Raw genomic sequence first — 13,748 nt, 5'->3', positions numbered from 1 at the left:
CTAAATGTATTAGTGCTTTGACGAAGGGTGAAAGGATGACTTTTAAGCCATCATCTTCAAAAGCATCTTAAACGTAGTCTTGATTTATTATTATTATTAGTGCTTGAAATACACCTATGAACTTTGATGGTAGTAGTTAAATACATATGTGTATCAGTGTTTGAAATGCTCCTTTTGAACTTTATAATCCTTATTAAGTACATATGCATCAGTGCTTATGTACATATTGAACTTATGAAATGCACCTTTTGAATTATGTATTAGTGCTTAAAATGTACTTTTTGAACTTTATAATGCCAAGAATTTGAATAAAAACAAAATTTTTGCAACATTTGAGAGCGTTGATGAATTAAACGGTGAATTAATCGTTAAAATGGTGAATTAAACATTTGAGAGCATAAGCTGGATGCTACCATGTGGAAAAATCTCACAAAATGGTGAAATTAAACAAAAATTTGCAATAATTTAACGGAAAATGCTACGACAATTAGATAGTGCATAAATTGGATGCTACTATGTGGAAAATTTTTACAAAATTGTTACCACTGGTGCTTCATGAAAGTTGGATGCTACCATGTGGAATTTTCCTTTAATTTATTAGTTATGCTTGAATATTAAACAATATTTATCAATTAATTTTATTATATGTTTTTTTCTTAAATGTGTAAATGGAAAAACAGTCAAATGAAATTTCATTTGATTTGTTTTAAAGCGTATTTTCTTTGTTATTTTTATATTATTTTATCTTACACGTTTAAAAATATTTAATGTTATAAAAGCACATTGCTCAGTGTGAAAATTAGAAGTAACAATTTTATAAAAATAAAAGATAATGCAAAATAAGGATATTATGGGCATTGGACGGCAATAATCTTATCAGGGTTTTTATGATATTTAGGAACGGAGAAATATAGTGATAAAACCAGCTAATGCAATCATTTACGCATTGATAATTTCTTGCTTATCATTGAAATCAAATTAGATTAGAAAAAATAAGATCAAATTGAATTTAAGTTTATAATTAGATAAGTAAAAAATAAATGAATTCAGACTAAATTAGAACATTATATCAAACTAAATTATGAGTAGACCTTTCTTTGTTAGAATAAAGAGAATCCTTTAAAGGCAAGATGGAATTAAAATTTTATATACTGAAAATTAAGTTCCTAACAAAAATTAAGTTCCTAACAAAAGAGTTTAAAAGAATAGTGTTTTTACTATTGCGAATGTTATAAACCGCAAACAAATAAATTATTTTAATAGTTGTGAAAAAATAGTGGAAGACAAAATGTGATAGTCATTCATGATATTTTATGGTTTGTGTTATAATATTATCAAATTACTATTGTTACTACAATTAGTATCATCTTGTCATTTAGCTAGGCTAATTATAAAATTATTTACTTTGAATATTGATAAATTTTGTACATCAAGTTCGCGGTTAACTATCGATAAAAATATATAATAATGCTATGTTTGGAAACGATGATTTCATTTCAAAATTTAGAATTGACTTAAATTTATTGTTTAACAAATTAAAAATTTTCAAATAGTTAAAGTTGAGAATTTGAAAATAACTACCCAAGTTGAAACGAAATACTTATTCAAACACTATATATTAGAATTATACGTATTTTCCTACATGAATGATATATTAAAAATAATATTTTATGAAAATGTTAAAGTAAATATTTTTAAGTAAGCATTATTTAGGAAAAGAATTTACAATTTAGAATTGTTCAATTAATAAAAATCTACCACTCTAAAAATTGTGTTTTTTTAAAAAATATTTGTATGAATTAAGGGGGCCACATGCATTGGAGGCTTGGAGGCCTATTAAAGTTGTTTGTCGTTGCAACTAACTCCATTTGCAAAAGTCGTCGGTCATTACAATTTACAAGTAAACAATCCTTTATGTTCAATGTGATAAATAAGTATAATTTAATGTCTGTGTTCGAGCAAATACTGTTTTTTAATTATGTTTTTCAGATCATTTCTTATGTTATTCTTTCCATCTCTTAGTTTACCTATAATTATTTTAAAAAAAATGATAAATAATAATTCTTTCATTGCTATTTAATCTAGGTGTTTTTTAAAACAATTTTAATTTTTATAAACATAATCATTTGTATTAGTGAAGTTGATATTCTACAACTACTCCTTTCAATTTAGTATTAACGTCCTATTTGCCTATTGGACGCTATTTATTTCTTACTCTTAATTTGCATATTATTATTAATCTATAAATTAAAACATAGTCAAGTGAGATCTTCTTTGATTCGTCTCGACGCAAGGATTATTCATATCAACTTTCCATAACTTTTAATTATGCACAATTAGAGATATTAATAATTGAATAAGTGCATTGGATTAAGTGTATAAAGCAAATGAGACATAGTAGTGAATTAGAAGGAGTATTATTTTATCCTTTTGATTTAGCATTAAAAAGAAAAATGTAGATAAGAGTGTTTGATAATAAATGATGAGAAAGATTGAACTAAGTAGATGAAATTAGAGGTATTTTTAAGTATAGACAACGGTAGCAATAAAAAAGTCCAAAATAACGATAATGAAAAGACGGAAACTCTAAATCTAAAATTTGACCCAATGAACCCAAATGCTCATCGCCTCATCTGCATAATCCAAGCTTAGCTACATCTACCCACCGGATGAACTACTCACTATTAATAGATATCAAGAAGCAGTGAAATCTAATTTACCAATAACAAACATAATATTTTATTTGTCTATTATTAGCAAGTAGTTTAATACCCATCGGATCAACTAAGTTTTTTCCCATCATTCCTCGTGGGCCACACTGTTAAACTCAAAAAACAGTGCACGTTCACATTATACATTGAAGACAAAAGTGCAACTACATGTATATGTTCAACAATAGGCCACTAATGAAGGCAGGCAGGCACAGGCAGGGTATGGGGGTGCAGATTCCTTAACTGAAATGGTACATACATGAAGTAACAATTAATATTTGTACGTTGATAAATATGTAAAAGAAACTAAAACCCATATCAATTATTAATGTTTGCTACAAATTCAATTGGGTAAGCATGGGCAAATGACAATGACTTAGAACTGAAAAATGGGGACTTTCTCATCCATAACACCCAACATTTTCCTTTGTTATTAATGACCCTTTGCCTTTGGGGAAGTAGGCTGTTGCAACCTTTTATTATTGCTTTTCCAACCATCCCAACTCTTAATTATTGAAAAGTTTAGATCTTTCACTTTTTTTTCATATTCTTGCATGTTCAACAACACACTTTACACACTTTTGGGTTGGATTAGGGATTAGGGTTCTTAATTTTCTCACCTGTGAAATTAATGTAGTTCTCATACTTTAGGAAAAATGCAATTGGGTTTTTGTTATTATGGTTGTTTTGACTTGGAGGATAGAAAAAGGTTTGAACTTTTTTTTCGGATTACAGGGTAGACTGAGAGGATGAGAGCGCTAGGTCAAAATCGAACCCAATATCGATTGAGACAGATCGAATTTTGAAAAGGTTTGAACTTTGAAATTCTGCTTTAATTATTATATTAGTTTTAGTATAGTAAGAGATTGTTTAATGTTTTGGAAGATATATATGGGTAGATGAACAACCTAATGAAAAAAAGAAGGAACTAGTTGGGATGCTTGTTGTTTATATGATCTGTTATCCTGATTTCATATCTTCCAGTAGCTAAATATTTTCAACCTCTTCAATATAGAATTACATATATATATATATATATATATATATATATATATATATATATATATTATGTTATTTCTCTAGGTGGGTGTATGTTTCAGACTTTCAGCAGTAAAAATTAGATAAACATAATTAGTTATGATTTAGGTAAGAAAATCCACCAATCAAGATTTTGTATTGGGAAGTTGGGTTTCTCTCATACTATTTTGGGATACTGAGTTGAATTTGGTGTAATAGGAACAGAATAACAATACTATTATTAGAATTTGAGGTGGGTTTAAGGAAATGTTTACTAGTAGGCTAGATTAGAATATTGCAGATAACCTGTTTGATAAAAATCAGATTTTGGGATAGTATAAATTAGGGTTTGTTATATCAGATTTTGGTTGGTTGATTGATATAGTAGAGATGGTTGGAAGTATTGAAGCCATGAATTATAGTTTGTATAATAATGGATCAATTCACCATCAGACAGGCAATGAGGAGAAGCTCGAGGATCTTAGAAGGTTATTGGGAAAGGCGGATGGTGATCCCTTAAGAATCGTAAGTGTGGGGGCTGGTGCTTGGGGTAGTGTATTTGCAGCTTTGTTGCAAGATAGTTATGGTCGATATCGTGATAAGGTTCAAATTAGGGTATGGAGACGGTCTGGACGAGCAGTTGATAGAGCAACGGCTGAGCATTTGTTTGATGTGATTAACTCGAGAGAGGATGTGTTACGGAGATTGATAAGGCGATGTGCGTATTTGAAGTATGTTGAAGCACGGTTAGGTGATCGAACGCTTTACGCAGATGAGATATTAAGGGATGGATTTTGCTTAAACATGATTGATACACCACTTTGTCCTATGAAGGTTGTGACAAACTTGCAGGAAGCTGTTTGGGATGCTGATATCATTGTGAACGGATTGCCCTCGACTGAAACTCGGGAGGTGTTTGAAGAGATCAGTATGTATTGGAAGGAGAGGCTTACCGTTCCCATAATCATCTCTTTGTCGAAGGGTATTGAGGCGGCATTGCATCCCGTTCCCCATATTATTACTCCGACTCAGATGATTCATCGAGCATGTGAGAATTTTTTTCTCCCCTTTTTCTTCTCATATCAAAGAGAAAAGTTTATAAGATCAACTATAGGGAAATTCCATGTGGTGACCCTGTTTATGATTGTAATTTTTTCCGTTGTTGATAGAGTATATAACATTCAGGGGCTAGAACCATCAACTTAAGCTAGAACCATCAACTTAAGCTTTTTGTTGAGTTGGTTCGTTGACAGTTGTTTCCGTAGTTTGATGATGATTTATTCAATAGTCCAAGTCAAATACTCATTTACAAGCTCTTAGAAAACATCATATCGGCTCTATAACAAGTTTTACAATATCAAATCTAGTTTATTCTCGTATCTATAATCTAATTAGATTCGTTTATGCTTGGCAGCTGGGGTACCAACGGAGAATATCCTTTACCTAGGAGGTCCGAATATTGCCTCTGAAATCTATAACAAGGAATACGCGAATGCGCGTATATGTGGAGCGGAGAAGTGGAGAAAACCTCTAGCAAAGTTTCTAAGGCAACCCCATTTCATTGTGTGGGATAACAGTGACCTTGTCACTCATGAAGTCATGGGAGGTCTCAAAAACGTCTATGCTATTGGTGCCGGTAAGTTTCGACAACCTTTAAGAAGCCCGAGACAGATCTTTTGAAAAACTAGCTAGTGCCTAAAGAGGCATCTCACTGTGAATTTCGCGGAACCACGATTCGACATATTGAATTTGTTGTAAGTTTGGTCACTTTTTTTGTGTGTTCAGGAATGGTAGCTGCCCTAACCAATGAAAGTGCTACTAGCAAATCAGTGTATTTTGCTCACTGTACATCAGAGATGATATTCATTACTCATCTATTGGCTGAAGATCCCGAGAAGCTGGCTGGACCGTTGCTGGCAGACACATATGTGACGTTACTGAAAGGGCGTAATGCATGGTACGGACAAATGCTGGCTAAGGGTGGTTTGAGCCTGGACATGGGTGATAGCATCACTGGCAAGGGAATGATTCAGGTATCTCTTTACATACAGTCATTCCTATGATGATGAAACTTTGATCATAAAAAAGTTTTTTTGTTCACGGTTTTCCATTACCACCCAATATCACATCGGTAATGCACCAGAATGAATTTTGCGAAGAAGTATAACCATTAAACTTGTCAAGTGATATTTTTCTACCAAATTACATTAACTTTCCATTACCATTCCCACCATTTAATACGGACAACCAACAGGCCGTAAGAGCAAGTGATCTTCATCGAGTCATTTGTATAGTTTTATGCATATTCGTTCATTAGTAACTGTGTTATAACGACAATGTCATCAGGGTGTCTCGGCAGTTGGAGCATTCTATGAGCTCCTGAGTCAATCGTCTTTGAATGTGTCGCGTCATGGAGAAAGCAAGCCGGTTGCGCCTGTTGAACTATGCCCAATCCTTAAAACATTATACAAGATACTCATCAAGAGGTAATTCTGCACTTGCCCTAATCTTCAGTTATTTTCACAAGATGACTACACATAATAGTAGCATACAATTAATTTTGATCATTTTTGTTTGCCTGTTGTAAAATACAGGGAACAATCGTCCGAAGACATTCTCCAAGCATTGAGGGATGAGAACATGAATGATCCACGAGATCGAATCGAAATAGCACAATCCCATGCTTTCTACATGCCTTCACTCCTGGGGAAGTCTATCGAATCAAGATAATTCTATTCCACATCGTAATGGCAGAACCAAGGATGCATTTTACGAACATGTCATACCGAACAATCCTTATTTCTTAATGTTAATGATGTATTGTACTCTGGAAAATCAATAGTAAATCACTAAATCTATTTGCATTAAACTATCAGTTTTCTGCTCCCTGTCCCTTTTGTTGCTGTTTGAAGACCAGATAGTAACCTGTAATTTGTAGCTGTAATATAGTAGTTTAGCCGAGGACGGAAATTACGATACACAGTCGCCTCAGCTTTAAGACTTAAGATTTCCCATCTGTATCGCGACTGAGGACTCGTGCCAGGACTGCCATAAATCGAGTTTAAAGCAGCCTAATGATGAATTATTGTAAATTTTGAGCATAACTCCAAAAACATAAATAATGTATATTTGTATTTCCAAGATATTCAAGTCTACGACCTTCTATACTAAGCATTTTAGTGATAGAAATATTGAAAAGGTTGCTACAAGCATGCTTATTTCCGGATCCTGTATTCCTTTGTATTTTTTTTGTCAAGGATAATTTTGACCTTAGCATCATTCTCAAGTGGATTAGCATGAGATTTCAATGGAACGATATAAGGTTTATTCTAACAAACAAGAAATCCGAGTTGGAGCAACTCACGTGTTTGAAGGATTGTGTCTTGTTTGACTGTAGAAAACGCAAAAAATAATTGTTCATGCGGTACCAATTACAATGGCCCGTGACATGACATGAGCACACATGTCGTGCGTGCCTTGCTGCAGACACAAACTTTCCTCCGCGCTTAATACTGATTAGCCAAGATGCTTAGTTAAGTGGGAAAAATGGATGACCAACATTAGACATACCACCAGTCCACCACCAAAAGGGGAAGGAGAAGAGAATAAAGTCCAGAAACGAGACTTGGCAGGTAAAATGCAGAAAAAATGGTACAACTACTTTTTATCATCTCTGAAATGCAGAAAATCTCGTTCACCTCAAAAAAAAAAAAAAAAAAACCCCGAGGAACAAAAACAAACTAATTATTGACAAAAAAAAAAGATTGCATAATTTGAATTTAGAAACACTAAGAAACCCTTGTTTAACTACATTTTTATCTCTGTACATGAATCATCAGTGTCATTATCTAATGAAGTGAACTGTTAAAGAAAAGAGCAGTATCAGGATACCCCAAAACATTTCTGCCCTAGCAACAATCACCACTGTGAATTGTGAATTCTGTATGATGTATATTTGCTTCAACATATATATACCTACGTCAAATTCTCATCGGGACTTGAAAAATAATCCCACAGCAGATCCCAGACAAAATGAGCTAAAAACTGCAGACAAAAAGTAAGTTAGGAGGAAAAATGAATGGTTTCTCTATATATTTCTTATAGTTTTTCAGCAGCGTTCAGAAGCTTGGTCACTTCTTCGATCATCTTATCTTTCTTCATTTTAGAAGTTCCGCGCACATTTTTTGCCTTCAAGATATTTTTAAGTACAGGTACTTTCAACTTCTTCAGAAAATCAGTTTCCTTTGAGACCTTCTCTTTCAAGCTTTCCAATTCATAGGAAGATGACTCAACTACGTCAACCTTACTTAAAATAGTACTGTTATTCTCGACATTAGGTGGATTCGGAGGAATATGATCAAAAAGTGAATCCATTTCTTCTTCAGCAAGAGGTGATTTCAGGCACACTACAAATTCATGCTGTGACCTTAAAGTTAGATTTTCACGTGGACACATATCATCTCCCTTCAGAACTTCCACTTCTCGAAAATGAATACTAGCATTCTCACAGTTAGCTCCTTGAAGTTCTTGCTCTTTGGCTCCTACGAAACGAGGTTGATTTCCATGAGTGACGTCTAATGGTTTTCTCTGCCAAACTGTTTTAGAAAGACAAGAAAAGTTTTGCTCTGCTTCAGAAAGTGAATTTGATAGTCTAAAGTTTTTCATACTTGAGGAAAATTTCCTCTTTCCGATCTTCCCTTGTGGTTCTAGCATCATCGGGTTAGATCGTCTGACACCACCAAGATTTTCCCTCTGGAATCTCTGTCCCTGTGGGTTTACGATTGCGCTCAAACTGGGTTTCTTTCTGCCATATGTGATTTGAATATCGTCAACACTTTCAGATAGAATTTCTTTTACCTCTTGATGACACTGAACGACATCTACACTTCCCTGATCTTGTGTTTTACAAAAGGAATCAGCAGCAACACGTTGGATGCTCATATCACTTTTATCAACTTCAACCTTTACATCCACTTCCATTTTGGCAGACAAAGGTGAAGAGCCACCTCCACTATTTTTTGATGCGGCCATGCATTCCTCATATTCTCCATGTGGCATAGCATTAGAATTTGAATTTCCATTGCTACTGTAGGCCTATTAAAAATATGCAAACACTTACTCATTTTTACACTTACTCATCAAGCAACAACTATCTTGTAATCAAGAAGTCAAGAACGTTGCTAATTGAACAGTGGTAACACTAAACTCATTTTTACACACAAATTCCCATGGATTGATATAGCTATCTTGTAAAACATTCACAGAAAGGTCAAATAGCTATCTAGGGTTGTGTCATTCTCAGAAAATTGAATTTAAGAGGTCATAAATTTTCCCTATTTCCTAGTTTAATGAGGTCACGAGTTGTGCATATTCCTAAATATTTAGTCAATGTTCACTAAAGTAAAAATACTTCTGTAGCATTCCCATTGTCCCACTAAATGTTCCATTCTTCCAAGAGATCATTTTCAAAAAGTAGCCATGCGTGTTAAGAGCAAAGACCGAACAAAAGGGTGACATACTTATGCGTATGTAATGGAAAAGAACCATTAAACCATGACTCAGAGGCTTAGTTATAAAATGTGAGAGGCACATCAAGGTACATAGTTTGCGCTATGCCCAGGCCCCAGCTGCTTGCGCATCAAGCAATGAATGAGCTTAAGGAGTTTTTGAACTAAATAAAATGTATTTTGAAAATAGATATGAAAGAAGCTCTGTTACAACTTTTCAGCACTCCATCACCTCGTTCGAGTTGTTTGGAATTTGGAGGCACTCCCAGTGCCTCACTGGAGAAAGCTCACAAGTGTGCAAAACCATTAAAAGCTTGAAGGTAGACACAAGTACCTAAGACCTTGTAAATTGAAAATATAATGCATGTAAGAATCAAAGAACAATAAACCTGCATGTATCTAGAGAGTTCATTTTTCCCTTCAGCTGTGTACTCATAAGCATCAATATCAGGTTTTGCAGTCACTTTGTCATCAATCTTGCCCATATTTCTGGCCTCAGTTGGATCCTTTAATGCATATCTAGTAGTGTCTGAACAAGATTCTTCAGAAACAGTCTCCACAGGCTGTTCACTCAAAGAAAACAAAAAATAATTATAAAAATGAATTATGCAGACATCTGGCAGATGCAGCTGATCAAACCTTGTGAATCTTGCATGATCAATCTCATAATCTAACTAGAACAAACAGTCCAGGATCAGGGTCATGTATGTGCACAAAAGTAATAATTTATTGATACATATCGAAAAAGAATAAAGTAGGTACCTTGTAACGACTTTCAAAATCAGTTATCAGCTCCCTGGACTCTGCAGACAATTCCGAAGTGGTTTCTTTTTGTCTTGAGTCAGTGCCAATATCTACTGAACAAGAATTGAAAAGCAAGTCCATTTCATTGGCCCATTCTTCAACCTGTCATTGCAAAAAGAAAAGCAGGTTGGTGTTATGATATAGGCCAACTGTGATACAGAGACAAAGAGGATCATCAAGAGGTCTTGACTTACAGATTAAGCAATCAAGGGCACAAATAATAAAACAAGAGGCGGCGACTACTACCACCTCTCAAGTAAAATACCTCAATGTGACTACTACCACCTCTCAATGGGGGCTCCATAAGTAGAAAGTATGTAATTCAATGAAATTAATTTAGATTTATTTCATTGTGCAGAGTTTGTTACAAGTTTTGAAGTACTGGTGGTTGCTTATTAATCGCCATTTCCCCAGAAAAAAGGCTCCAATATCATCAAATTGGGAACACGGGATACCCATGAAAAGCTATTACAAAATCAGCACCAAAATAATGATACGTATAATTTAAAAGAGAACAGGTACTCCACCTGCTCAGTAGGCACTGCAAAATTCTGCTTAATCAAAGCATTAATTATGTCACATATTCTCTCAGCAGGCCTTTCAGTTTTGTATGCCATTTCATGCCCATTTAACACATTCCCATTTCTCATATTCATAATTAAATTAGTCAGAATATTAATTTTCTTCTTGAATGTATCACAGCAGACTTCATATGGATCCCTCTGCTCATTTGGTTCATCCCATTTCAATTGGCACTGGAGTGTAGCCAATTCATCTTCAAGAGCAAGAATTTCGGAATCTGCCTTTGATATTAGACACTGTAATGCTTGTTCACAAGATTTTTCATTTGTTACATCTTCAATGAGATCTAAAGTAAGCAAGAAACAAAGCATTATCAATACTCTCACTCTGAGAAAGGGGTGGAAAGACAATACACCAGAAGAAAACAGTTTCGCACATTAGTATAAACTATATCAAATCATGTAAAATCATTTACCATATCCATTGCCAAAGTGGAAATTACAATGCCATCCATGTTCTGCAAGAAAGCATACCATATGTATGAGATGACGTAGTTCATCATAGCCACAAAGAGCACTAGGATTTACACTTTTTTTGGATAAGAATATTGAAGGAAGATGAAGGGGAGGGGAAAGAAAGAGAAGGCAAAGAGCCAAAGACAGAGCTTCATTTTGCTTTCAAATCTCTCTAACATATGTAAGACTAATGCTATAGGGAGGAAAAAAGGATCCTTCCCACTCCCTCCCCTCCCTTCTCCCAACTGTTATATCAAACGAGGGTACTTGTACCCCTCTCTTTCATTCCCCCTTTCTATTGCCTCTTTCAAACAAAGTTTACAAAGATTCAAAACCTCACCATCAGAAGTAATTCTAGGATCGAAATCCATGACACCAGTTAGAATAAGTCACATCATAAGCAAAACACTTCTATAATATCTGAAGAGACATGTCATCAAATCATTGAAGATTACTGCATGAGCATCTCAGAGAGAATAGACATCAAAACTTAAACAACCAAAACAGCATTTCTAGAATCCCATTGCAGAAGCTGGCGGTCTGCAGCAATACAACCAAATGATCTGCCACCCAAAAATTAGCAAAAAAAAGATTATTACAATTTAGAAGATACATATCACTCAAAAGATTGATCATGTAATCTAATTAAATATTAACCTTCAATAATAACATGGCAGGTATTAATAATACTACCTCCTATTCAGCCTAGTCTCATTTGATTTTTGGCACTATTCACTTTATCACTCTTAATTTGTATTTTACTCTTAATCTATAAGTTAAAACATAGTCATGTAGGATCTTGTTTGATTTGTCTTAATATCAACTTTTCATAATTTTTAATTAAGAATAATTTAAGATACTAAAAGTTAAAATATTATCTCGGCAAGTGTGAAAAGTCAAATGGGACATTTAGGCTGAATAAGAGGGAGTATATTTTTATGCACGAACTCTAATAAAGTGTGCAGAAAATTAAAAGTCAAGCTAACACAAAAAGAACAAGTTTAGGAGCTCATTGAGATACCTCAAGTAATAGTGTGATACAATCATATGTAGGTGCCAGCATAGCAAGCAAATAAAGAGCAACCAAAATAGACATAACGGGAACAGGGTCTTACGCACAGGAGACGAACTTTCAAAGAGCATGGTCCATAACAATTTTCAATTGGCAAGCACTTCATAAAAGTATACAATTTCCAATTTACAACTTGCAAAGTTCACATTTAAGTATCAACAACATTGCATTAGCTCAATGCCATTAAATGCCTTCCACCTAAGTGACCTAGGTGGCATTTGGGCTTGAATTTATGTAACCTTAACCTTGCAGTAGTACGTGATAACAAAGAGGTTTTTTGGGTTTCTTCAATTGACATTTGACATGTGATAGCAAAGGTCATCTACAAGTTCACATTAATACACTTGAATTCTTAAAAATGAATATCTTGATTCTCAAGGTCATCTACAGACTATAACTAAAATTACCAATCAAAGTACGGAAAAATCATGATATCATTCATAAGATGAATGATTCGACAGTAACTAAAAATGCAACTTCAGAAGCTGATTTAGCTTATGCATGAGTAAGAAAATACACTTCAATTCTTTCCCCTCACTCCTCCACCACAAAAAGTAAACATAATCGAAAAAATAACTCAAAATTCCACTCATCAAAGTGAATGTCATTCTGATTACCAAAATTCCATCAATTTAACAAATTCTAACTTTGTTTCGACTTCTCTGTTTTTCAAAAATAGCGACAAGAGAAAAGCATAAAAGTACCACAATTCAACGATAAAACTGGAACATGCAAAATCAACAATAAAAAAAACGAAACAGATGAATCATCTTCGAGAGAACTTACCGAAAATTGAGATGAAGAAAGTGAGGAGATGTGCCTAGGGTTTGGGAAAATCGAGCGGAAGAGCGAAGTATAGAAGCAAAGGGAGTAAGCAAGCAGGTGCAAATTGAGTAAGCAAGCTGGCGACTGCGCACTATTTATACTGTGGGCCCGTGTCTATTCCTTGCTCTCCCTTATTCTTCTTCTTTTCCTTTGTTTCCTTTTTCTTGTTTCCTCTATCGTTATTGTTTATTCATGTGTGGTGAATTGTTGGTCATTTTCAAACACGTCGCAAAGTATGTTGCTTTTGGTCCCACTTTTAATTAAGTCTATTCTCTCCGTCGCGCTCTCATAATGCACCAGTTTGCAATTTTAATTGAAGTTTGCTAGAAATGAAAATTGTGTTGAAAAATAAGAGAAAACAACGTAAAGGAATACGTTTTGATCGAACACAAGATGATATACGCAAACCAACATGACAAATTCAAAGATTTGAGGAGCTGTCGTCTTTGTCATCTAATCTTCCTATGAACACCATCTCCCTACACTCTTCCTCCTAACGTAGTTGCTTATCCTTCATCGTTGGACGATGATGGATCCAAGATCACTCTCACCCCTCCTCCATATTCTATGTTAGTCAAGTAAATTTATAGTTATCGAGATTCATTTTTGTTTTATAGTTAGTGAAGTGGATGAAGTGATTTAGGATTCATTTGTTGCTAGAGAAAAAGCTTTTGCATTAGTTAGTTTTAGGTTTAGGTCTAAGGGCGTTTGTATCCACCCCTATAAAAATTGTATATATACATACTTGTTGCAATATATTGTTTCTTAAATTTTA

General features: G+C 34.2%; 2 protein-coding genes across 3 annotated transcripts; one reads left to right on the top strand and one right to left on the bottom strand.

The window, feature by feature from the left end:
* The first annotated feature begins 3,052 nt into the window (after positions 1 to 3,052).
* On the top strand, positions 3,053 to 6,969 carry LOC130813473 (glycerol-3-phosphate dehydrogenase [NAD(+)] GPDHC1, cytosolic). The gene is made up of 5 exons (XM_057679308.1): positions 3,053 to 4,776; positions 5,143 to 5,364; positions 5,514 to 5,761; positions 6,075 to 6,214; positions 6,323 to 6,969. Exons 1-5 carry the CDS (start codon positions 4,119 to 4,121, stop codon positions 6,456 to 6,458), a joined length of 1,404 nt encoding a protein of 467 aa, XP_057535291.1. The 5' UTR covers positions 3,053 to 4,118; the 3' UTR covers positions 6,459 to 6,969.
* Positions 6,970 to 7,492: 523 nt separating this feature from the next.
* On the bottom strand, positions 7,493 to 13,150 carry LOC130813468 (uncharacterized). 2 transcript variants are annotated; one of them, XM_057679306.1, is made up of 8 exons: positions 12,935 to 13,150; positions 11,417 to 11,639; positions 11,037 to 11,078; positions 10,567 to 10,907; positions 9,998 to 10,141; positions 9,625 to 9,798; positions 8,586 to 8,822; positions 7,493 to 8,495 (listed from the first exon to the last, which is right to left on the bottom strand). In XM_057679306.1, the coding sequence occupies exons 2-8, from the start codon at positions 11,445 to 11,447 to the stop codon at positions 7,827 to 7,829; spliced, it is 1,638 nt and encodes a 545-aa protein (XP_057535289.1). In that variant the 5' UTR covers positions 11,448 to 11,639; positions 12,935 to 13,150; the 3' UTR covers positions 7,493 to 7,826. The 2 variants fall into 2 exon arrangements, with proteins under 2 accessions (XP_057535289.1, XP_057535286.1); XM_057679303.1 differs by having other exon boundaries at positions 7,493 to 8,822; positions 12,935 to 13,149.
* Positions 13,151 to 13,748: the final 598 nt, after the last annotated feature.

Source organism: Amaranthus tricolor, chromosome 1 (assembly GCF_026212465.1).
Source record: "Amaranthus tricolor cultivar Red isolate AtriRed21 chromosome 1, ASM2621246v1, whole genome shotgun sequence".
Taxonomy (NCBI): Eukaryota; Viridiplantae; Streptophyta; class Magnoliopsida; order Caryophyllales; family Amaranthaceae; genus Amaranthus; species Amaranthus tricolor.
This window is presented reverse-complemented; position numbering and strand designations above follow the sequence as displayed.

Excerpts from the sequence above, each read along its gene's own strand:
- LOC130813473 (XM_057679308.1), top strand. The coding sequence starts at position 4,119 with ATGGTTGGAAGTATTGAAGCCATGAATTATAGTTTGTATAATAATGGA. Across the intron at positions 4,777-5,142 it reads TCAGATGATTCATCGAGCAT|CTGGGGTACCAACGGAGAAT; the intron begins GTGAGAATTTTT and ends TATGCTTGGCAG. Across the intron at positions 6,215-6,322 it reads TACAAGATACTCATCAAGAG|GGAACAATCGTCCGAAGACA; the intron begins GTAATTCTGCAC and ends TGTAAAATACAG.
- LOC130813468 (XM_057679303.1), bottom strand. The coding sequence starts at position 11,447 with ATGGATTTCGATCCTAGAATTACTTCTGATG. Across the intron at positions 10,142-10,566 it reads TTGCAGTGCCTACTGAGCAG|GTTGAAGAATGGGCCAATGA; the intron begins GTGGAGTACCTG and ends TTGCAATGACAG. Across the intron at positions 9,799-9,997 it reads ATTTTGAAAGTCGTTACAAG|CCTGTGGAGACTGTTTCTGA; the intron begins GTACCTACTTTA and ends TTGAGTGAACAG.